Below are 24476 nucleotides of genomic sequence, written 5' to 3'. Positions count from 1 at the left end.
CACACTACAATTAGGACTTTCATCAAATAATACAGAGGATGAGTCTGGGTTTTGGGTCAGCTGTTTTGCTCAAGGCAACCTTTTCAACAGAACTGAAAGCAATTTTGCACTAACACGCAATAAGGACAACTGAGAGAGAAATCAAAACTACTCTTTGCGTGACATAAAACAAGCAGTTTGTTCAACTGGCTAAACGGTTTGCCTGAATCCCGCAATAAGTTAAGGCGTGTCTGCTTCGGATTTCTCCGCACAATGACTCCGACTTTAGTTACTTCCAGACGTGTTTTGCTTTGGAGGGATTCTGTTGTCAGTGGGGGGTTTTGTTTTTTTTTTTTTTTGGGGGGGGGGGGGCAATAAAAAAAGCTTTTCATACTGTAACCAAAACCATTAACAATAGCTTTATGGGCAACAAATCACGTTATCCAGCTTGCATAAAATGTCACCTCTCACCTGATATTTAATTAGGTACACCTTCACAATCTACTGAGTTTTTTTTTTTTTTTAACATGATTTTGATTCATACTGACAGTTCATGTATTGTCATAGTTTGCAGTGGTTGTTTGATTACAAAATGAATACAAATAACCTCGAGCCCTTTTATTAGACAAGTAACAGATTTGGTAACTTGAGTGGACAGCCACAGAATCTGCCTAGCAACAAGGCACTGTAAACCAGGAAAAACAATACGGGCAATTCTCATGTTCGCCAAATCTGCTGCAACAAAACGAGACAGTTTGGGAAATTTGGTTTTCGAGTGTGTGTGCGCGCGTGCGTAAAGGGTTGTTCCCCTCTTATATTTTCTTTACTTCTTTTTCCCCTTTTATATTTTCTTAACTTCAGAAAGCCAGAGTGCAATGGATGCCTTCTGGAAATGTTATCCTTGGATGTAGTCTACTCAAAGACTTGGTGCCCTAATATATTCTTAACACAATATTGATCATAAAATGAAACTCTACAAAGAAAAGTTAGTATTCGCTTGCACGCCAATCGTGTTGACAGTCTTGCGCTCTTCTCTGTGCGTCCGCAGTGTTGCATCAGTGCGGTGGGAGCAGAGCAGAAGCGCAGAGCGTTACATCATGCCGCGTGCCCCCTCCAGCTGTACCAGGGCGCAGGGCACCGTCTCGACCCGACAACCCACAGAAGGTCCGGGCGGCGCTGCGCGCATTCCTCGCCTGTTTACAAACACACGCGCACCGCAGGAATCCACCCGATGAGCCGATGGCGCAAAGCGGAGAGGCACGAACGCGAGCAGCAAGGCTCCAAAGACGCCTGTTTCGTTTTGGGCCTTGTCACGCAGGAATGCGCCGAGGATGGATGACGTCGCTCGGCTCCGTCGGCGTAGCGTGACCGAAACGCGATGCGCCGGGTTAACTCCCCCGAGCTGGCGCAACCCGCCTCTTTTTTGTGTGTGTGTGTGTGGGGGGGTGAGCAACAAGGCGTTGTAGGCATTCCGCAGGGGCCTCCGGAGGGCCGGCTCGCCGTCGGACATGTGCGCTTGATAAAGGCCCGGGACTCGCCGCCGCTAGCCCCACGTACATGCCGGCGTTCAAGTACTGACATATTGTACGTACATCCAGAAAGCCTGAAGCTTTACTACAGTGAACTATTTGTGTCTTTGTCTCCGTGGAACCTATCCTCAGCTATTCCCAGCTAATAGCATAGTAGCAATCGGTGTCAAGGAAGTATGTTAAATAGGCACATGGACTCGACTGCTCTCAGAGTTTTGTGTGTTGGGGGGGAGCTAAGAAGTTACATTACACAGTTCCGGGACAATAGTTTGTGCTTGAAACTAATGTAGGCAATTCTAAACCTGTTAAGGGAGGGTGTCAGTTTATTATTATTATTTTGCTGTAAATGAGGCATCATAATTCAAGCCATTTCAAGGTTTGGGAGCGTTTTCCCTAGTAAGCGATATGTCGAATAATGCGTCACCGATGACACGGGCGCACTTAGCGTGCCTGGTACGAGTCGGCCAAAGAACGAGGCCTGGAATCTTCTCCCGAAATGGCTGCGTCAAACAAAATGCACGACTTTGTGTCGAATTTCACGCTTGGGTCCTTGAGACTTGTTACGATAGATTTGCATACTCAAATTGCTGTTGATTGGTCAAACTGGTGTGCAGGGCCGGTTTTTCTTCTCGTTTTCCTTCTTCCCAAGGGAGCAAAAAAGGCACAGTGAGTCCCTCGTCTGCATGACTGATAAACACTGGAATTTGACAGTTTGACTCATGTAAATGTGTTTTTAATGGAGGAACACGCAAATCCTTTTGGAGTGCTTTCCAGTTGAGTTGCTCGGGCGGGAAGAGGCGTTGAAAAAAAAAGTGTTGCATTGTGTATTGGAGTGGAGTGGAGTGGAGTGGAGTGTGCTCCAGGGTGACGTGCAGGCCCCAACAGGGCGGTGTTCTCCGGCCCAGAAAAAGTCCGACTGGGGCGTGAGAGCCACATCTGGAATAGCAGCGAGCGACGACGACGACGACTACGAGAGGAGCCAACAACAATCGAGCACTTTTCACGGAAACCTTGACTTTGTGTAAGCTTGGACTACTTTTAGGACCTTTTGACTTGTTCGTCGTCTTCTTCTTCTTCCTCTTGTTGTTGTTGTTGTTGTTGTTGTTTTTCTTCCGTCTTCTAACCACGCAGCAGGAACTTTCCCTCCTCTCGCTGGACTTTAACTCGAACTTTTTTTCCGGACATCTTTAAATACTAAACGGATGATTTTTGGGCGATCGTGTCATCAATATCACGACGGTTTGTTCGCGTTTCTCATCGTCAGTTTTGGCGAGTGCCATCACTTTTTTTTTTTCCGCTCCAAAACTACTTGGACCTTCTGTGCTTTAAACCTCCTTTTTGTTTGGATAGTTGCACTATTATATTTTGCTACCTTCCCTAGGATAGAAAGTAACATTTGAAAGGAGACATTTTCCCCGTAGTTTGCATTTTTGACGTTGGGAATGTAAGAAGATACTACCTCGTAGAAGTAAACATTGCGGTTGATGGTCACAAGTGAGGAAATGTCGCCCTCTATCGTCCGAGGCCTGCGAGTGCGTGGCAGTTGTTTTGAATTCCTGTATTTTGATTTCTTTTTCTGTTTGTTTGTTTCCTCGTAGAAATACTTGAAAATGCTGCTCATCCTGCTCGGAGTGCTCATCTTGCACCTCATCATCCTTATCCTTCTCATTGTGTCCACGGCAGCGAGTGTAAGTTCGGATTCATGTATTTATTCTGCTCTTTTTGCTTACTCAAAGGGAAATTTGATTTACTCTCATGTTTATTATGTATTACATGTGTTTTTTTGCAATATGTTTTATTTTGTAATATGCAGTGTTGCGATGCAGATATGAATATTTGTACAATAAAACAATCCTTTTAAATGAAAATCTTTTAGTATTTACACTCTTCACTATATAATGTTCAATACATATATCAATTATAAATATATAATTTCATTTTGTTGCAGTGTAGTTCTTTAAAAAAGCCTTATACTGTGTTTTTAGCATCCTTCAAAAATCTTTTATTTACACTCTTTAGTGTTTCATATTTTACAATTTTGAAAATTAATTGTACTCTAACGTGTGTTGCTGCTCTCTCTAATGAATTATTATTTTTCTATTTGTAAAAAAAAAAACAATCCATTATTGTTTACACTCTTAATAGAATTAGTACATAACTGTTATTTTTCGAATATATTTTAGTGCACATCCTATATCTTCATTTCCTTTCCAAACCTAATATTGCTACAAGTTGTTGACAACTGTTGCTTAGCAACAGATGTTGTGGACTGCCCTTTTCTTTGCGGTGGGCTAATTCCAATGTCATCATGTTGTTGTGTTGACCAGTCCTGGACCGTAGGGGGCGACGTCAGCAAGGACCTGTGGTACAACTGCCTGACCAATGACGTCGTCTACCAGTGCACTCCTGCCAGCCATGAAGGTTCCTTTGCCAGTTCCAATGCAAATCAAAATGTGTGCATACGCGGGATTATGTAATGTTGCGTGTATGCGATGGCTATAGATTGGATCCAGGCGGTGCAGGCCCTGATGATCCTGGCCGTGCTCTTCTGCTTCTTCTCGCTGGTGGCCTTTGTCTTCCAACTGTTCAAACTGGTGAAGGGCGGACGCTTCTTCTTCACCGCCATCTTCCAGATCTTGGCCAGTGAGTACGCTCGCGTGCCCGGGCGGGGTCGCTGCTGTTACTTGAGCAGGGTAAAATGACTTATTTTTGAACACTTAAGGCCACCGTACACAGCCAAAGTGAGCCTAACAAGGCTAAATTGTCAAACAGCAGTTTACTAGTGAGGATAAGCGGAAGGGGAGATGAATGAAATTATATATATATCTAAAAATAATAACAGTCAGGGACACATTGGTTCAGGCAAAAAAATGGGGATTTTTGTTTTCAATCTAAACATAAAACAGAGAAATGCACCTTGAAATACACATCATGTATTGAAAACAACCACATAACTTTTAATTCTGCTAAATTAATGCTCACACAAATGGAAATGCCATAGGTGGGCGAACAACACTAGTATCGACGTGGTATTTTTAACTATTTAAGCAAAGAATATTTGAACACAAACGGTGCACATGTAGACAGATAATGTAATACTCAATTTTGCATTAAACCAATGCACATTTTAAAGATACGGTTTGGATAAATAACACAACGTGTAATTCGCTTCGGGCCACTTATACTTGCAACTCGAGACAAAACAATTTTTGAAATCGTCCGAGCGAGGTACCGCTGGAGACGCTAACATGTTCTCGCCTCCTTCCTAACCGCAGGTCTGTTTGTGATGTGCGGCGCCATCATCTACACGGTGATGAGGACGGACGACGTGCCCGAGTGGCAGTTCGGATACGCCTATGTGCTGGCCTGGGTGGCGTTCCCGCTCTGCCTCATCAGCGGCCTCATTTACATCGTGCTGAGGAAGAAGGAATGAGGGAGAGCGTGGAGGAGGAGGGGGGAAGAAGTAGTGGAGGAGGAAGAAGAAGAAGAAGAAGAAAAGGAGCAGGCGTCGCACTGTGCCTACTGCCCACAGACCAACAACAAACACACTGACATCACTAGCGCGCGACAAGACCCAAACTTGTCGTCGCTTCCGTACAGTACAAAGGTGTACATAGCGTCTGTGGTTTTTAGACATATTTATAGCATTTTGACATTACGTGTTGTACATAGTGTTGTTAACATCGTTGTTACGAAGAGTGTGTGTGTCTTGCACACGTCATGCAGCTGTGCCAAAGAAGTGTCGCTTCGTCCGCCAGATATTTAGCTTCCTGTTTTATTGGTTGTTGTTTTTTTTTTGTTTTGTTTTTTTCTAATGCTTTGAATAATGTGCCTCGGCTTTGAAAAGGTTGTACTTCCTGAAGGAACTCATAGCAATTGCATCATGAAGCGTCGTTTTGTGTGTTTGTGTTACTTCTTACTCCAAATAAAAATGTTGCATTTTAGTTATGATAAAATGGTGCTTTTTTTTTTTTTTTTTTTAACTATTCTTGAAATGTATAGCCTCTTTCATGTTTGTGTATCTACTTTGCGGTGTCTTGTCCTTGTGATTAATTCGCTTTGTGTTAGCACAAAGTTTCAAGTATTGTCAATAGTCTTCTAAATAAACGTTCACTTGATTGAAAACACGCATTGCAAAATGTATATTTGATGTTAATGTTTGAATCGGTGTAGAAATGTGGAAAGACGAGGTAAATTTCTACAATCGCTCCATAACTGACAATTTTTACATGAACATTGTGGAATTTTCATGGGGAACATTTTTTTTTTGAAGTTGGAATGTTTCCACTGTTGAGAAATAAAGGATGAGTCGAATTTGTCAAATTTCTCCGTTCATTTAAATTTATAAAGAATTGTCAGAATTGTTCTTAAATCCCTAATTTGATTAAAAACTAGCCTTTTCTTTTCCAAATCGTGCTGTTATAATGCTGATTGTACAAAATGCATGTAATTAATAAAACACAATGTAAATAATGTTCCGTTTTTCATTGACACTGAATTCATTTCATATGTTAATTCCCTTGCCCTTATTTGGGACTCAGGCTGGCAAGTGCTTGACTGTGCTGTACTTCTCACTTCCGACTGTGGGTGTCGCTGTTTGTCCGCCAAGACACATGCAATCACGCTAATCATCCATCCGAAGAACAACGCGGCCTGTCTGAAACGAGACAAAAGTTTCAAAAACTGTGTGAAAATGAACGTTTTCATGACAATTAAGTGCCAGCTTCTGCGACTCACTAGAAAGGAAGGCGACCGAATACTTAATTAAAACTTTGGACAACTTAGCTAATAGTTTCTCATTTTTCTTTTTAGAGTGACTGAAAAGTAAAATAAAATCTGATAGTAAAAGGAATAATGATAAATGGAATTAGTTGATGTCGCATTTTGTACAAGGGCTCCAAATTGAAGACTAGCATGGTAGCATCAAGTTTTTTTGAGCGGACGAACGTGTCGTTTTTCGATTGTTTTCCTTTTTCTGTGCACGTGGATCCTTTGGACGACAACGTCGGGATTTAAGCAGAATGGTTTAACGAGTTCTGAAGGCACCGCACAGCTGGTGAGTGGCTTTATGACACAAACACAATGTCCAATACGTTCAAATGAGCTTAATGTAATCCAGCCAATAAAGCATATCATTTATTTTAGAGCAGTACCCCTCACTCCACATGGCTATATTCATTGTATTTTTTATTATCATTTACCACCAAGACCATGACAATTTATAATGCAGTAGGCGATAATAGGAAGAAAAAAAATACAATCTCAATATATTACTGTCATCATGACTTTACTACTGCTTTAGCATAGGACTCCATCGTGAATTAAACGACCTACTTGTTTTTTTGTTTAAATGTAATGAGCGGTTATTGCCACTAGAGAGTGCCAGCAACACACGTGCACACAATTACCCGTTTTTTGTTGTTTTTTTTTTTTTTAAACCCTATAACTATATAGCAATGTATTTTTTTTTAAACTATGCAATGACTAGATTGTTCCGTGATACTTATGTTTGACACATTTGCAGCTCTCATATCCATGCGCAAAAGGTCACATTTTCTCCACATTGGGTTTGCTGTTCCAAACACACAATGCCAGTGAAGTAACATGACATTAATCTGCTCACAAGTTGGCACCAGCATGGATTATTAAAAGAGGATTGTGCCTGTGATCAAAAGCACTTTTTAGATGTGTTACACTTTTGAGCATCACAGACAAACTTGCAGAGTTTTGAGCTCTGGGCCAAAATTAGACACGAGGCTGAATTAAAATCGGAGCAAGTGTGAGGAATACAGTGGGAGATATAAAAATTTGATCCCCTACTGGATTTGTATGTTTTCTCACTTGCAACAGAAATGTATATATATCTATTTTTAAATGGTTGTTTATAAACAAAATCAAACACTATCAAAAACCTATTAAATATTGTGAAATAAGTATTTGAATCCGCTGCAACTCGGAGATTGGCCGGTGCCCACGCGCCACGCGGCTGCCCACAATCAACCAATGAGCAATTCTTCAATTCTCAGCTGGTCATTTGCATACGGCAGGCACGGCTGTTCTGAGATTCATTTTTTTACCAATTCAATGTCTACCGACACGGGCAAGATTCAAGAGGTGTCAAAAGATGACAGCAACGAGATTGTAGACCGAGACCGGAATGCCTCACAAAACTATCGGCGCAATTTTTTCGAATGTGGATTCGATTGCCGTCCGCGTGGAGCTGCACTCCAGCTGTCACCTCGGGATGACCCTAAGGAAGGGAGCCGCCTCAAAGTACACAGTTGGAACTGGTTAATAATCTGAAGCAGTCGGGACCTCGGTCACCAAGAAAACCAAAAAATCTTGAATGAAATCCTCCTTGAAGATGGCTCGCCCAGCGTCGCAAGACGTAAAGAAGGGCCGAAACGAACGGCTCAAGAAGAAACGGATTCAAGTCCGGCCAGTCTCTAGACCTGAACCCGGTAGAAAACCTGTGGAGGGAGCCGGAGCTTTGAGTTTGCAACACATTTGAAGAAACGATCATAACATATATTATCATAATTACAAGGCTGCTATTTTCTTTGAGAGTAAGCCAACATACAAATTCAACAAGGGATCTAATAAATAGTTGTTCCCTTCACTGCATATAACGCTGTGGCACAGGCAGGAATATTCCCTCTTCCTGTCTCCGACACGATGACTAAATAAAAGAGGAGCGACGTAAGATAAACACGGCGACTTCCCATCCGCCATCTGTGCACACACGCCGCCTGATTTGACACAAGCTCGCTGTAGGCCGCCTGCACGCCTCATCTCCCCAGCGCGCGCACCTCAAACGCAGGCGCACATAACGTATTGGCCGTGTCGGCAAAACTCCAGAGATCCATAATGGCCTCACGGCTCCATTTCAAACGTAGTTAACCTTAAGAGTCGCCGGGAGGGTCAGCGGGGGCCGCTCGGTCTTCACCGCGGGGACGGAGAGGACGGCTCCGTTTAACGACAACGCAATCCGTTCCCGGAGGCTGCTCCGCCCGTAAAGGAAACAACCGGCAATTTCAATCATCTTAAAAACCTTCATGAATGAAACTGGCAAGTGTAAAGAGCCTAGCCGCTGTAAAAAAGCACCGGAGTAAAACAACTAACGCAGAGTTGGTCAACTTTGAAAATTCAAAGACTTCGACTTTGCGCCCCCATTCTGCGTCGGGGCTATTCATGCGCAACAGTCCCATGGAGGAAACGTGGTACGATGTTGACATTTACACACAGTTTGAAAGGGGCAGCACAGCTCTGTTAGAAGAAGGAGGAAATTCGCCAGGTGCGTTGACTTTCCTACTCACCTTTTACCCGTCAGTGCCATTGATACAGAAATACGTGCGCTTTTACAGGGCGCTTGAAAGGGGCAACTCGGGTGGCAACTTGCCTCCGACACTACGTCCGAAGGTGGAAAAGCGTCGAGTCTGCAATGCGGGAAAATGACGGAAAAATACCCGGCGTCGCCAACGGCGTGAAAGGGGTTTGTGCTTGCCCGAGCCGAGCGATGCGTTGGCGCGATCGGTTGCGACGGCGCACACAATGGAGCCAGCTGACGGCTCCTTCCAATGGGACGTGTGAGGACTTCAGAGAATGTTCACGCCCTCCTCTTCCCTTCACTTGTGTCCTCTTCAGATGTGTGGCCTTTGTGGTTTGTGAAGGAGTCCGTGTCTCCCCCTGGAACCGACCCGGCGGCCTTCGCAAGTGGCGAAACGATGGAGAAAAAGGGCGGGCCCGCTTTTTCAGCACTGATTTCATCACGCCTATAAATCTCAGGCGAAATCAAAGCCCGTCCCCCGCCCGCCCCTCTCTGCGCTTTTTGTCTTGCTAATACACATTAGCGCGCGGCCCGCTGCCCGCTTTGACGCCAGCGCCGACAGGATCCGGGCAAAGTTGCACATGTGGAACCTGAGGGCACCTTTGACCCGCCTCCCCTGCCGTTAAATCCGGCTACTAGTGTCTGCCTCAGACCCCCGCCGTGCGCAGGAATCTGCTAGCTCTCGTTCCTGCATTCAGTTCTCACTTTGAGATGGGTCACTGGCCACTTTTTTAAAATACCAACCTCACCCGTATTTTACATCAGAAAAATCTCCCGGCACACCACAGAACACGAATGTCACAAAAAGTATTAACAGTGGTATTTGGATTTATGGGTGCATCAACTTGTCGCCAGAAGAGATGTTTAGGAGGACCAAAATCCTACTGATGATTTCTTCCGTTGTATCATTTTACAAACAAATATTTGATGTGAAACGCATTTGGCGCCTCAATATGGCGCTTCCCCGCATGTGTTTGGTAGCCCTTCTGTCACACACTCGATGTCGCCACGGTGTGCTCGCCACATTCTATTCACAAAGCCTCGGCTTTTTGCGCTCAGGTTTCTCCTTTAATTACACAACAATGTGTTTGTCAGGCCTCGGCAAAGGCCGAGTCAAATGAAAGAGCTGCGTTGAAACAACCATGCTTCAAACGCGTTCCTTGTGTTTGAGATGGAACAGATAATTCGCCGGGGCTCACGCGTACGGCGCTGGCTCATGGGGGCGATTACACGGCGGACTGAACAGGACTAGAAAACATGATGCGGTTAAATGCGAAGAGAATGCGATTGTGTCATCTGCGTGTTTCTGTGGATGGAGCGTGATCCAACAGATACAGTGAATGATGTAAGAAAGACCGGTAGGGTTGGACTGTGTGCAAAATTGCTACATGGTGGGTTCCATTCATGCAAATCGTCCCTCCTTTTTCTCCAGCCTCAATCAGATGATTCTCTGGAATCTGTACACTGCAACCTCGGTACATGAACGACCCTCTTATCGAAAAAGAAATCGGTCTACAAGCGAACAAATCTCTACGGTTTACGAAGTATGATTTAATTTGCGATCGGGTCTAAGCTAAGTCGGGCTTTGTCTCACAGGGTAAACGTTTTACGCTCTGTGCGTCATATAGTTCATGTACAGATGCTGTACCTTCTTTTGGTGTTGTTCGTCATCTTGATCCAAAATCTTCCACAGGTTAAATTCGGTTGAAATCCGATGACTGTGCTTTGTCTCTTTAAAATGTTGTCTTCAGTTTGACACGGGGTGGTATTTACAGCCTCGAATGTGTCAGGAGGTTAAATAAGCGTGAGTGCTAGATCTAATGAAGGATGGCGGCCAGGGGCTCAATCAGAGGTCAGAGTGAAGTAGCTGTGTTACTTCAACCTCGCCGATCCCCGGGCCGGCGGACCAAGTCTCCCCACGCCGGAGACGTGGGTGTCCTTTGTTTGTCTTCCCAGGCCACAAGGTCTTCACCGGTGACTGATCATCACAGAGAGGCCTCGTCAAGTGTGGAGTGAGGAAAGCTCCAATTACACCTTTGGCAAACATGGACGGTGGCTGGATTTACACTCCGTGGTTCAAGGGACTCGATTCCAATTTATTCTGCTGGGGCAAAGTTTTGGCCTACGTTGAGTTTATTTTTCCCCTTCACAAATTCCAAATTTAAAAGATCATCAAATGTCTGCTCAGACTTTAAAGCCAAGACAGTGTGGGCGGCCTTTCTAAAGGTGCTGACATAAACTTATAAACAGTAGTAAGCACCTGCATATACATCTTGTTAACCTCCATCGCTGACAGTGTTGAAGGGAGACATCTCCGCTCCAACCCTCCCAACACCCCTCCCCAAATAGTGACAGTCACGCCATCTTGTCATCCAACCAGCTGCGCCGCAGTGCGGCCACATCGCTCGACGTGGAAAACACGCGCTCACCGACCCCTCGCGACTTGGTAAAGGCAGAATGGTCAGCGCTTGTTGACCCTCCTCGCTAATGATTAGCCACATCTCGCTCAGTAAGGACGTGCGTTTTAGTTGTAATGGAATCCGCGTTAATGGCACAAAAGGTTTACCTCCAGCCGTCCTTGTGCAAACATGGCTCCACTTTACAAAGGTACCATGACGCAGGCTTTATGAATACTTTATTAATTGGTGATTTACTCATTTGTAGTAATGAGCATGGGGGGATATGTTCCAGTCCTGCCTTCAAGAGATGAAAATCCAAGCGTTGGAGAAACAAAATAAAAAAAATAAAAAAAAAACTGAACACATTTAAACTTATTGAAATACATGTAAATTTATTAAAAGTCTTTAAACACATTTGAAATGTATTTTAACACACAAAATAACACATGTAGAAATACTATAATGTGTTAAATTGTCACAAATATTCTAGATTTTGCCCTAATTTTAAAGTGCCCCCCCCCCCCCAAGTATAGTCGTTAATCAATATTTTTTTTCTACTAATTAGTTTGTATTAGTTTTGGCATGCAATCCTTGTATACTGTCGTGAGAGCGGGCTGTGAAAACAAGCGCCCTTTGCACGTCGTCTGATTTAATACCTCAGAGCAATTGCCACAGGCCCGCACAAGGCTACAGACATTACAAATGCGTTTGGGAAAAGTCTCAACTTGTGAGTGAGTTGCGGCTAAGCACGAAACACTTCAAACGCCTCACCACAAAAAAATAAAAAAATAAAAATTCTTGTCCTCCAAAGGGGTGTGCCCTAAGTGTCTGGAATGTACCTGACTAGCAGTTTATACTACCTATCAAGGTATGACTGTTTACAACTCGGGGAAAATAAAAGACTTCTTTAATGTCACAATTGTTAGCAGGGGGCTTGAAAGTGGGGCGTTCTTTGGATTCCTTCTGGCAAACAATGGCGATCATTAGCTGTATCATAAAGAGTATCGGCTAATGAGCCAGTTAACCTTTCAACCTGCGCGTGCACACGCACACGCACGCATGCGCACACACTGATGCTGTTTGGCCTGTGAAGTCAAGCGTGACGGCTTCAAACTTCAATGGCAAGCAGCCAAAATCAAAGGTTCCGAATATTTTGGTTACCTTATTTAGATGTGTGGGAGTGGCCAAAATGCTAGAAAGATTTTTCTGAACGAAAACACTTTGTTTAGGAAGCTGGTTAGCCATGAACGCGTTTGTTAAAAAAAAAAAAAAAAAGTTCGAGCTGGATATTCTGTTACTTTTAGTCTCATCTGTTTGTGCTGTTTGACAAGTGGCGGCGATGTAGACTTTGACTTTCGCTTCTCAAACTAGTAGATGGCGAGTTAGCCATTGACTGACTGCTTCTGTAAACAAAGGACTTGGATTGTGATATTGTCAGGCTTTGAGTCACATGTATTTGTGCTGTTTGACGAGCAATGAAGATACAGACTGCTAAGTTAGCTTCTTGTGCCACCTGCTAGCTAGTTAGCCACTGACAGCTTTTTGTGAACATGGTACTTTGACGGAACTTTTGAGTCCCATTTGTGTTGTTCGACAAAAGGGTTCTCGCACTAGCCACTGACTCCTTTTGTGAATAAAGAACTTATTAGCTTCATGTGCTAGCGGCAAGCTCGATAGCCACAGACTGCTTCTACGAACAAAGGACTTTGATTGCGACATTCTGAGACTGTTTTACAATAACGAATAAAGATATAGGCTGCCGAGTTAGCTTCTCACACTAGCCGATAGCTAGCTTTTCACGTGGCGTGATAGAGGTTCAAGAGTTATGTGTTATTTTTACATTTCATTTGTGGTTCAATTTCATTTTAGGCTTGCATGCAGGGATCCTGGGTTTATGGAAGAGTTTTCTTCCTACGATTGTGTTGCAACCTGAATTGGTACGCAATTAGGAATGCGTCGTAGTCTTGCACTAATGCACCACTAAATGCATAATTACAATAAATGTTTGTATTTATTTGTACCCTTTTAAGCCACAAATACAAAATAGTCCTTCTTATGCCGCATGACAAAGTATTGTAACGCTAGCGTGCAAACCAGTTCATGGCGTGCCATTCATAACCTTGAAATGGCGTATGTCGTAAACTGACCCCCTTTACTTGGATTAGTCCAAATATTCATCTAAATGGAAAATGTTGCTTTAAAATCTGAACAAATTAGAACGCGCACGTCGTCACAGAACAGATTGAAGTCGACATTGAAGGTTCTGCAGTACAAATGAGGACTTTGTGAACTGAAATCACTTTGATACAACAGCACTAATTACTCATTGAGCACTCAAACTCACCGAGAGAATAGACTGGCTGTAAAACACTGAAGGGGGAGGAGGGCATTCATCGTGCTCCTCGGTTAATCAGAGAGGTCAGTTTGTTCTCAGGTTGATTAAGCAGCGACAGGACTGTAAGTCACACGTCCCTGCCTCCCGTTTCCCATGAGCACCCTGGGCCTCGTAAATGGGAGCGTGCCGTAAAACCGTCCCCGCAGCGGACGTGAAGGAGTAAACAAAGGCACACCTTTACTCTGTGCCTTTTCAGCCACGTCTCCTTATTGGGACTCCAGTGGAACCTGCAAGGTCCAACATCTAAGACTTCTTCTTTCTGGACCTTTGGCTTGTTTTCTCTTCTGATCCAGGACTTATTGTGTGTACGTTTTGTCCCGGAGCTTTTCTTTCCAAAGCCTTTGAGAGAGCTAGTTTCTTCGTAGGAGCTCACAGACAAATTCTATGGGACATTGTCTCGAAAGAGACAATGTATGTCTTGGGAAAGCTGTGTTACATGGAGTACGTGTCATTTACAAAACCCCTTCTGGGATGCTGATTGACTTCCCAATTAAAAACCCCATTGGAAATCATTGAAGCTGAATTAATTAATACAGCGCGACCAGGACAGACGTACTTGTTTTGTTGCTATGCTACTGCTATGTCTTCAAAATTTCCATGGGTGGTTCCATGTTCGACATCATATTTCTCCTCTTTGCCATTACTGGCATCCTACTGTAATGAGACAGTACAAAACAAAAAGATGCGCATTGAATTGAAGCTTCATGATATTTGCTGATGTATCGCATGCTGTCACTCCCCATGAGGCATGCTTTCCTGCAGATTTTGGACATTTTAAGCTTCCTCTGTATTTACAGCCTAATTTCTGTTTGTTTGTGCACAAGCCAGGTGGCTACACGGCAAACCTGCCGCAGGTTTGTCGACCGAACCCCGGCACGCATAGTTCACCCTAGCCTTGATGAAATACAAACAACTAAAAACACAGTCAATGTATTCAACAAAGATGGAGGATGAGTCAGTGCTGTTACATTTGCCTTTAAACTAAATGAAGAAAACTGGAGTGGGCACACTTGCTGCCTGTCCTAAGAAGCTTTGGGAAAGACTAATTGCTTCATAACAGGCTTTTACACTGTAGGCCATGTTATTTTGTGTGTGTGTGTTCATTTGGAGGACAAGAGGACAAAGGAAAAAGTGGAGAAGGGAGAGTTTGGTTATGTGTCCACTAAATGAAAAGTAATTCAACAATTTGGTAATATCAAGCGCTGATTCCATGATGGAAAATGCACGACATGCTGGCTGCTTGTAAAAAAAAAAAAAAAAAAAAAAAAAAACACTGCATGAGACAGCACCGCCCCTTCAAAACGGGCTAATATAAGCAAAATAAGGGGTATAAAATGTCAGACATTTTATCAAGACACCTGGAAACGATTTTAAATTGTGAAAAAAAAACACACGCTGTAATGTGTTCCAGCAGTCTGGAAACAAAAGCTAAGACAAGCGAGTAAAGTAGACCAAATAAGCACGTGCAGCCTTTTCGCCGACTATTCAGCGTATCAGCGTGGGAATAATTGAATTAGCCTGCGCTGTCTCCGCTGATATCGAGCACGTCACGGAGACCCGAGCCACGGGTCACCGCTCGCTGCCGACGACCAGAGAAGGAGACGTGAATTGTTTAACTGTGCAACGCTAATAAGTGGACCTAGCAGCAATAATGCCCTGCTGTAAATGTGTTATGACATGAACTAGAAAGTGTGTGTGTGTGTGTGTGTGTGTGTTTGTACGTGGGCAGCAATGAAGACATGATTTTCAAAAGTGAATCATAACCACGTCTTCCTCTTTGTTTATTATTACGCCACTTGCAGGAAGAGACTGGTGGCATTTAATGTTAGTTGTACTGAAAAAATATCAACGACGTTCACGTTTAATCAACTTCACTCAACTTTTATCACATTATAGTCGACTACAGAAACATTTTAATCGTTCAACCCCGAATCGGTGCATGTTTTTTTTTTTTTTTTTTTCTACCTACTGCTACTCTCCAGCTTTCTCTAATTATTTCATTTATGACACTGCTGATTTTGACATCAAATTCCTCCACTCGCTGCGTTCGCTCAGAACCAAACTGTCGCCAACACGATGAATATTCGCAATCTGCGCTGGACTGCGCACGAGTCAGCGTTGGACCGCATCGCAAGTACTTGATGGGAACGAACCTTGATGGCTCGGCGACGTCGCCTCGCGAAAGTGGCAGATTGCACGCAACGCCCAGTGCGCCGGCGATGATGTAAACGTTACAGTTAGCAGGAACGCTGAATAGAAGGCGACAAGTGGCGATGAGAACAAAGGCTCAATAGCTTCTTGACCTAGATGAAGTTCTTCTTTGGAACTGGAATTGGATGGCGGCAGGCGTGTGCCAATTGTGAAAAAACAATCACAGCATCTTGACTGCGAATGCTTTCACTTCACGTGCGTCATTGCCAAACAATATTGCAGGTGCTTACTTGACTGTATTGACGGCAACATATTTCGTGAAGGCGCATGAGGGCCGTTCAACAGAGGTGGGACTAAGTCACATGTGTGAGTCTCAATTTTTAACATCCCAACTCACTGCGACAAAAAATCAAGTAAGTCAAGTTGAGTCCCTGCTAAATTTCAGGCAAGTCCAGTTAAGTCATTACCTGGCTTAACCTGGTCACAAGCCATGGCATCCATTAGCTGCTTTGCGCTCAGCTGTATTTGCGTCAGCTAGCTGTACTAACACATGTACAAGTTTTGAATGGGTCCAAAACCAGTCTCTGTTTTATCTAGTACTTTGTCTTCTCTATTTAATGTAATACCGACATGAAGGTTAGTTAATTTTGCCTGACTAGCTATCGGTGAGCTAACGTGAAGTCAAACTAGCTTACCTGTCGTCGAGGGTTTTATGGTGACGGCCAAAGTTTGTTGTTACTGTTTTTGTTTTTTTTTGTTTTTTTTTTAAGTTGCTAATCTCACATTGCCATTCTTTTTCCCCGATTTGATCAAAAACATAAACCTTTAATCGAAATGTCATAAATTTCGGCGCTCCCTCCGTGATGCTTGCTTATGCGGTGGCCTCACGTCGCCACACCGTAGCGTACTGGTGGCTTGCCGGATTCCCACAGTACACAAAAAAATAACCTCTTCCAAAAACAAAATGGCACACTACCGGGAAAATACAGAATTTCAAATGTGAAGACGCAAGACTTGTGGCGTGAGCTCGTTCAAGTCGAAGTTGAGTCGGTCATACGTTTTAGCCAAACCAGTCTTGAAATTGCCGACTTAAGTCTGACTCGAGTCAAGTCTTGTGACTTGAATATCCCACGTTTGCCGCACAATAATAATGAGCATTGAGGGAATATAGTCAGGATCTTACAAAAAACAATCGTAGTATTACAAGATCTGTGTAAAGGAGCATTAGCGCCACACTTAAAGTACTGTCATTTTTTCACAATTAAAAAAGGTTTTTATAAAAGGTCTCTAAAATCTTGTCAAAACACACACAGGATAAAGAACTCTTCTAAAAAAGCAACTGGCAACAAATGTCGTGACTTTTTGTGTTATACTACAATGACTTTTTTTTTTCAAACTATTGTGACTATTTTCCAAATCTGGTTTTAATTTTGTAACATTCCATCTTTATCTTGTATTATTTTGCCGTTATCCTTCTAATGGGACGTGCTTTACAACTTTTTTGTTACGTTATGTCTTGTTTTTTTCTTGAAAATGCAACCACGTAACATTTTATTCATTACAAGATTATTTCTTTTGCATTTGTCGTCAGCGTGGCTGCTCATACTGCTCGGTAGAGTCGAGAGACAGATGCACCGTCGGCAACGCGGCTCTGACGTCGTCTGACACCTTTCGACTTCCCGTCTGTTTCGAGTTGGTGCGACAACTCTTCTGAAAATAGCAGATATGGCGGCAGCAAAAGAAGCTAGAGAGTCTCATCTTGCTAAGTGACAGCACCCGCTGGTGCCATGGCAACACAAGCAATGCAAACTCAATCGCACCCAAGACGAATCGGCCTCTTGATGTTAGCTGCTTTTGCAACAAAGGACGGCGGGGGGGTGGGGAGGGACATGAAGGACAAAATTCCTTCACGTCAGCTATGGTTTGCAACTTTTCTACGCCAGGAAACGGGAAGAGCGGATTGGGGCCATGTTGGAAATCAATTTGAGACAATCTGACTAATTTTGGAGGGAGCGTCAATGCGGAAAATAAAAAATAGAAGACCTTTATTTGCTGCAAACACAAACGGCCTAAGTGAGAAAAGAAGATGTCACCTCTATTATCACTCAATTCCACCTGGAAAGCAACACACTCATTAACAACTTTTGGTTGCTTTTAATAGCAGAACTGATTTCCACATGGTTTAAAATCCATCCGGTATGCCTTAAATTTAGGCACATTACAAGAGCTAGTGAATAATGCTCAGTTTTGATTTCTGTCGTGATGCGAAACACTTTTACCAATTAGTCTGTGTTTAGTGGAGAAAAAATATTTTTAAAGACTCTCAATTTAGAACAGTTCCCAGGTAAAATATCTGATATGCTTTAATTCAGGTCATCTACCTCGAGGGTCAAAAATCATTGCCAGCACTCGTCCCCTCCCCACGTACTTCTGGGCCAATGGTGAGTATTGATTTTGTGACCATGACCCGTGTATGGGGCAAACATTGTCAAATACAAATACCCCCCCTCACTGCCACCACGTTAACAACTTCACCGAGCTGTCAAGGTTGCGTTGCTTATCATAAACTAACATGTAATTCTAATCTGTCCAGCCAACAAAACTGAGTGAAGCTCTGCTTGCCATTTTGGCTTTCGTGTAGCGGTTCAGACAATTTAGTCCTGCTGCTGCTTGAAAGTGGCTCTGGATCTTCACCCAGTGTAGCTCCTAAGTCAAGGGCATAAACACTTGGGGTGGTTATTATGTAAATCAGGCCCACTTGGACTGTTTTTTTGTTTGTTTGTTTGTTTTTTTAAATAGGCAGGTAACCAAAGATGTACTCTGTTGCTAAACAAAACAGCAGCACCTACCCAGGCACATAATGTGTTCCGGTGGACTCTGGTGTGCGATCGCTCCACAGAGTCGTGTGTGTGTGTCCAAGTTTGGCTTAATTTCGCCATAATAGTCCCTTTATTTTGTTTTAAAGACCCTACATTATGCATGTTAGAAGATAATTGCTGAAAACTTGGCAAGACTGAGAACTACAGTATGTAGTACTGAATTGTGGCGATATAGTAATTAAACTGACTTTCACCATTTCAGCTTTCCTGGTATTTTTGGGCTGTGGCTAAAACGGCAGTGACGCACTTTGACGTCCTCCCTCGCCCACTATATGAACTTGAACGCCTTCTTTCACATCAATTGCAAGCTCAACAACTACAGCATGGAGTTAGCTAGCCGGCTACACCTACACCCCGAAAATGTAAAAGATATTTATTTTCACTTCATGGGGACTTTAACCCCGGTTTCACTTGATATACAGTGTAATATACGTGTCACATAATTAAAAGTAATTACAAAAATGCCTTTGTATGAGTAATAAACACCAATTGTATTATTAAGAAAGACGATACGACGTGTACGGCGTACCCCACACCGGCTCAGCCCAGATGCGCGGATTAAGGTTTAAAGCACCTTGGAAGTAAGTGGCAGATGTCAGAAATACAGTGTTGTTTTGTATGGATGGTAAATAAACAGAATCTGTTGAGAAAGGCTACACTTGGGAAATTTCCTGCTTCTTTTCTGCCCACCTCCCCAGAGCCAAAGTTTAACGAAGCAATTAACCAGGAAATCACATTGAATCCCTGACAGACTGGAAATGATCTCAGAGTATTTTCTTTGACGTGCATGTATTTATTTATTTTTGGCCTACTAGTTTTTGTAATGTCCCCGTCATAACTTTATTCATGAATATCCACGGCCGCTTAGTAAAATGTCTCCCACTATTTAATCCTGCTAATTACTGTATTTACACAAATACCGGCTCGGGATGTTCATATACTCAACTGCAAATGGAAGGGTTAGGGAGGGGTTGGGGGGGCAAAAATAAAAAAAGATTGCCGTAAATGTAGAGAATTGGCAAGATTTGAGTGGGCCAGCGGGTCAGAACTTAAATGGGCATACACAAGATTGTGGAGCGACCACACGTCAGACTCTACTGGAACGCTAATCGCCATTAAAGACGCCGTCTCCACATAATAGAAGATTACTGTGAAAGGAATGCCTTAAAAAGCTGTGGTGAGACTCCACACTTAAATAAGTTTGAAAGACTTTGTTTTGGTAGGTGCTGCTGTTTTGGTTGACAGATACTTCAAATGAGCTCAGCGGGTGACTCGTTAATGTCCGTGTGTGAACTATAAAACAAATAAACTCTCGTTCCTGGGAAGTGTGTATTCACAAGACAGCTAATTCTACCTACGAGAGCAGGGGTGTCAAACTAGTTTTCATCGAGGGACACATCGTAGTTATGGTTGCCCTCAGGGGGGCGGTTATAACAGTGAAAGCACATGATTAAGTATAATTGTCAGGGGCGTAGCGGGATGCCAAAAATCACAATTCGCTTGGTATCTTACTTTCCAAGTTCACAGTTCAGTTCACATTCAGCACAGTAAGAGAAAAAACTGCTTTTTTTTGTGTAAACGGGGGAATTACTTTAATGGCGCTTTTTAAGGAAACATCAAGACCTTAAATCATTTGTTTTTAGGAAAATGCAACATCAATAGTTTTGTCTTTATTTTAAGAAAGGACGGTGTGCTACAGTAACAGTTTAAACGGTGTGAACTGCTATGCTTAACCCTGGGAGCGGCAGATTATTATTATTTTTTTTCAAAACCTACGCCTACCCTTGATGTCTGTTAAATTTAGTTACACTGTGTTTGTTTACGAATTTAGTGTGTGGCAAGAGCAACGGGCCGTGAGTCTCATTCACTGCCTGTTCTCCATTTTAACATTATTTGAATTCAACTGCCGTCAATGGCAGTGAATGAGTTTTCAGAGGGACGACCACTATTTGAAGAACTATAGTGTCGTATTATATACAGCTTTGTCTTTCCCATAGCAACACTTTTTTAAAATTGCCTTATCTATGATACTCATTATGTAGATATACAGTATGTATGTGGTTTCGGGCCAGCTGTACACGGCTCAGACAGGACCACGCACTCCAGATTAGCTGCGACTAAAAAGTTAACGCATCCTCACGCTCGGCCTTCGCCTACCGCAGACAGACAACAGACAATCCGGCCTGCTAATCCCACCCAGGGTCCCGCATTGCCCCTCCACGGCCGAATCGTGGCTTATAACTGTGACATCGGCGCGTGGAGAGTCGGGGGCTCTACACACCTCATTAGGGAGAAAGCAGGATAAGAAGAGGAAAATCTCTGTCCATGTCTGAGGTGGACGAGGTCACGAGATTTTTTTTTTCTAGAATGTACTTCGACTGGCTACAAGATTAGGGATACCTACCTTCTAATGAGATCCAACACAATAGCCGTATCTTTTTCTTTCTTTTTTCTTGACAAAGATGTTTCCAAAGGTATCAGTGTAAATTAACAGATTTAGATATTGTGCTTATGCAGGGAGGCACTATTTATAAGGCATAAAGTCATAAACAGGTACAGCTCAAATGTTGTGGAGAACTTAAAAATTCAGAAAGTTGATTTATTGATTGATTAAAATTTATCGAGGTGAACCTGTATAACATTAAATACAGTATTTTCAAAATGAAGAAAAAAGCAACCACATTAATACATAGATTTTGAAACAATACCCCTCAAAACTGAGCATTAACTCTACCGAGATTATGTATTGATTGTTGTTGTCTTTGTTGGTTTTAGTTAGTTGGTAGCCTTAATAAAAGAATAAATGTCTTAAGAAATTCGGGGCATAGACGTTGGTGAGAATCTAGATGAATTCATTTGGCGTCTTTATGCCATTAAAGTTACTATAGTGCAAATGGAACATTCAATACAAAAAGTTTAACTGAAACAATCCATTTTTCTATTCAAACCAGATGATCTATTCAGCTTTTGCACCTTTTTCACTGATTGGTAACTATTTTGCTCGCCACAACTGTACATGCCATTTGTCATATACAGTGTGTGTGTGTGTGTGTGTGTGTGTGTGTCATTCTAAAATGTTTTTCATATTGTACTCCAGGCACGGTGGCCGACTGGTTAGAGCGTCAGCCTCACAGTTCTGAGGACCCGGGTTCAATCCCCGGCCCCGCCTGTGTGGAGTTTGCATGTTCTCCCCGTGCCTGCGTGGGTTTTCTCCGGGTACTCCGGTTTCCTCCCACATCCCAAAAACATGCATGAATTGGAGACTCTAAATTCCCCGTAGGCATGACTGTGAGTGCGAATGGTTGTTTGTTCCTATGTGCCCTGCGATTGGCTGGCAACCAGTTCAGGGTGTACCCCGCCTCCTGCCCGATGACAGCTGGGATAGGCTCCAGCACGCCCGCGACCCTAGTGAGGAGAAGCGGCTCAGAAAATGGATGGATGGATATTGTACTCCACAGTCTCCACTTTCCTGCAGCTTCCTTTTCTGTTGACGCTCAGCCCCAGAATTTGATTTTAATTCAGTGATGATGATGTACCTCACTGGCCTGACTTTTCCAAATCCACTCATTCCAAATGTTTCTTTTCTGTCCGAACGATTCAAATCGTTGCGAGCGCATGTCGCCAGGATGCTGTTAGAATCCCGCGCGAAAAACACGTGCCTTCATCTTTCCAGCCTAAATTCCCTGGCACGTTTTATTTGAAGTTATCTAGAACTGAGTTGGTTTCACGCAGCGCTAAGTAGCCCCCTCTTTTTTTTTTTTCAGAAGAGGATTTGCGATGGCTCTGTCAGCACATATATGTCAACTCAGATTAATGGGCACCCTCTCTGAAGGATTAGGATTAGCGAACGATGGGACAATGCAGAATAAAAGACTAAGAGAGTAGACAATTGTTTTATTAAGCATGTGAGACAAAGTTTACCAAAGTGAGGTTCTTTTCCCTTTTTCTTTTCTTGTAGGTTGGAATGTTCCATCACGGTTTATGGAAGCATCTGCCACTCACAGAAGCGAATAATGGATCAATTATTTAAGGTTTGGTCATCATTGAAATCACACAAATGTACAGATTACAGTGCACTGAATTTGCACATCTGCCTCACATTCAAGAAGTTCTGGGCTGGAATCTGGGCTCAGGCCCTCCAGTGTGGCGTCCACGTGTTCTGCTAGTGGGTTTTTTTCCCCCCGGGTACTCCGGCTTCCTTCCACATTCCCAAAACGTAAAATGAATTGAAGACTCTAAATTGCCCATAGGTGTGAATGTGAGTGTGATTCAACTGGCAAATGATAGCTGCACATTGAACATTAACATCATAAGTAAAGTTCTCTGAATCTGAATCACACTAGCATGAGCCCAAAATGTATAAATGCTCATATATTTTGTGTACACGCCTGAATTCAACTTGTTGACAGAAGAGATTTCGTTCAGATCACACTTGATCCCGCACACATTCTTTAGGCGAAAAGCAGCCAGTGTGTGCCCGACGTTTTATTGTCACTTTATTATTAAACTGTCCCGATGGCTGCCAAGTGGATTTGTGCAATCTCTGCCTGCCAGGTGTCTAGTTTCCCTGTCTTCTCCCAACCCTTCAAACAAAACAGCCTCAATTACAAGTGCCCGCGGGGATGTGTGCTAACAACAATTCCCCCGTCAGGAGCCCGGCAATTACGCGGGCCTCCTCCGTGGATGTAATTGCAGTGGGGGCAGCTTCCTGACTGAGCAGACTGCTTGCTTGCCCACCACTAGGGAGACCGGCTTCATCAGTTCTGGCAGCCCCAGGTAAATGAGGGCGTTTGGCCGAGGCATTAAATAAAGGCTGCCTGTTAATAGAGGAGGTTGGTGTCTCATTTGCACGGCGGCCTTTTGCCCGCACGATTAGCTGGGGTGCATCGTGCATGAACATGCGTATTTCCAGAGCACACTAAAAATAAAATAAACCAGTCATGGGCTGCAACAGCTCTGAGATCTTTGTGGGTACAAATGAAACATGTTATACAGTAGAACCTCACGACTAGATTTACCATTGAGTTTCATTATATTTAAAAAGATTTGTTCTGGCAGCACAGTGTACCAGTGGTGAGCCGAATGGGAACCAAAACAGGCAGTAGAAAAAAATTTTTTTTTATTTGATTTTATTTTTTTAAATTTATTATTATTTTTTTAAATAAAAAGCTTTGCTTTAGGATCAAGAATACTGTATACTGCTGGGGCAGTGGTGAGTCTGACTTTCGTTCCCAAGACAAGCACGGCTTGGGTGCAGCGACGAGGCGAGCAGATCCTACTTGTGGAAGTAGAGCCCAGATTGTGGAAAAAGCGAGCACCCGTAAAGACAATAAAAGCATTTTCAGTCATGGGGGGCAGCACTTTATACAGTACGCTGTTCGTATGTCACCGTATGACACATCACTAAACATAAATATCCCCCCTCAAGTTCTGCTGATCAGAAGCTAATGCTGTTAGCTAATAAAAAATTTTGCATCCAACAAAACTCAGTGCTGCTCTGCTTACCTTTTAGCTTTGGCTTGATAGCATAGGTGACGCATCCACCTGCATTTGTACGTATATCTACATGAAAGTGTAGTCCAGCAGACGTCTCTTGAAAGTGACTCTGGATCTTCAACTAGTCCAGCTGCCTGTCTCTCTGTGTACGGTACCTTATTTTGTAAATGAGCGGAAGTGCAGAATGTCTTGTTGGCAGACACATTTTTAGAAATAAGCTCCTAACAGTAGATTTACTTGGTTGTTTATGTTCACACTTGATGTGTGGGCAGACGTCCAGAGACGTTAACAATTTGTATACTATGCTAGCAATTAAAAAGA

The 24476-nt window shown here is 43.2% G+C and overlaps 1 protein-coding gene and 1 long non-coding RNA gene across 3 annotated transcripts in view; both read left to right on the top strand.

Moving 5' to 3' along the window:
* Positions 1–1108: 1108 nt before the first annotated feature.
* LOC133466634 (peripheral myelin protein 22-like) lies at positions 1109–5831 on the top strand. Of its 2 annotated transcripts, XM_061750575.1 has the most exons (6): positions 1109–1563; positions 2394–2529; positions 3107–3196; positions 3836–3929; positions 4011–4151; positions 4784–5831. In XM_061750575.1, the coding sequence occupies exons 3-6, from the start codon at positions 3119–3121 to the stop codon at positions 4939–4941; spliced, it is 471 nt and encodes a 156-aa protein (XP_061606559.1). In that variant the 5' UTR covers positions 1109–1563; positions 2394–2529; positions 3107–3118; the 3' UTR covers positions 4942–5831. The 2 variants fall into 2 exon arrangements, with proteins under 2 accessions (XP_061606559.1, XP_061606558.1); XM_061750574.1 differs by lacking the exon at positions 1109–1563 and having other exon boundaries at positions 2209–2529.
* A 268-nt stretch (positions 5832–6099) lies between these two features.
* Positions 6100–24476, top strand: part of LOC133466635 (uncharacterized) — a 32488-nt gene continuing 14111 nt past the window's right edge. Inside the window, exons 1-3 of the long non-coding RNA XR_009784988.1 lie at positions 6100–6564; positions 22618–22690; positions 23311–23435. This is a non-coding gene — a long non-coding RNA (uncharacterized LOC133466635). The remainder of the gene's footprint in view (positions 6565–22617; positions 22691–23310; positions 23436–24476) is intronic.

Source organism: Phyllopteryx taeniolatus, chromosome 16 (assembly GCF_024500385.1).
Source record: "Phyllopteryx taeniolatus isolate TA_2022b chromosome 16, UOR_Ptae_1.2, whole genome shotgun sequence".
Lineage (NCBI taxonomy): Eukaryota > Metazoa > Chordata > Actinopteri > Syngnathiformes > Syngnathidae > Phyllopteryx > Phyllopteryx taeniolatus.
Note: the sequence above shows the minus strand (reverse complement) of the source record. Positions and strands in the feature narration are given on the sequence as shown.

Bases quoted from the DNA above. Each gene is read 5' to 3' on its own strand.
- LOC133466634 (XM_061750575.1), top strand. From the start codon at position 3,119: ATGCTGCTCATCCTGCTCGGAGTGCTCATCTTGCACCTCATCATCCTT. The intron at 3,930-4,010 runs GTTCCTTTGCCA...CGATGGCTATAG, and splicing joins CACTCCTGCCAGCCATGAAG to ATTGGATCCAGGCGGTGCAG. The intron at 4,152-4,783 runs GTGAGTACGCTC...TCCTAACCGCAG, and splicing joins CATCTTCCAGATCTTGGCCA to GTCTGTTTGTGATGTGCGGC.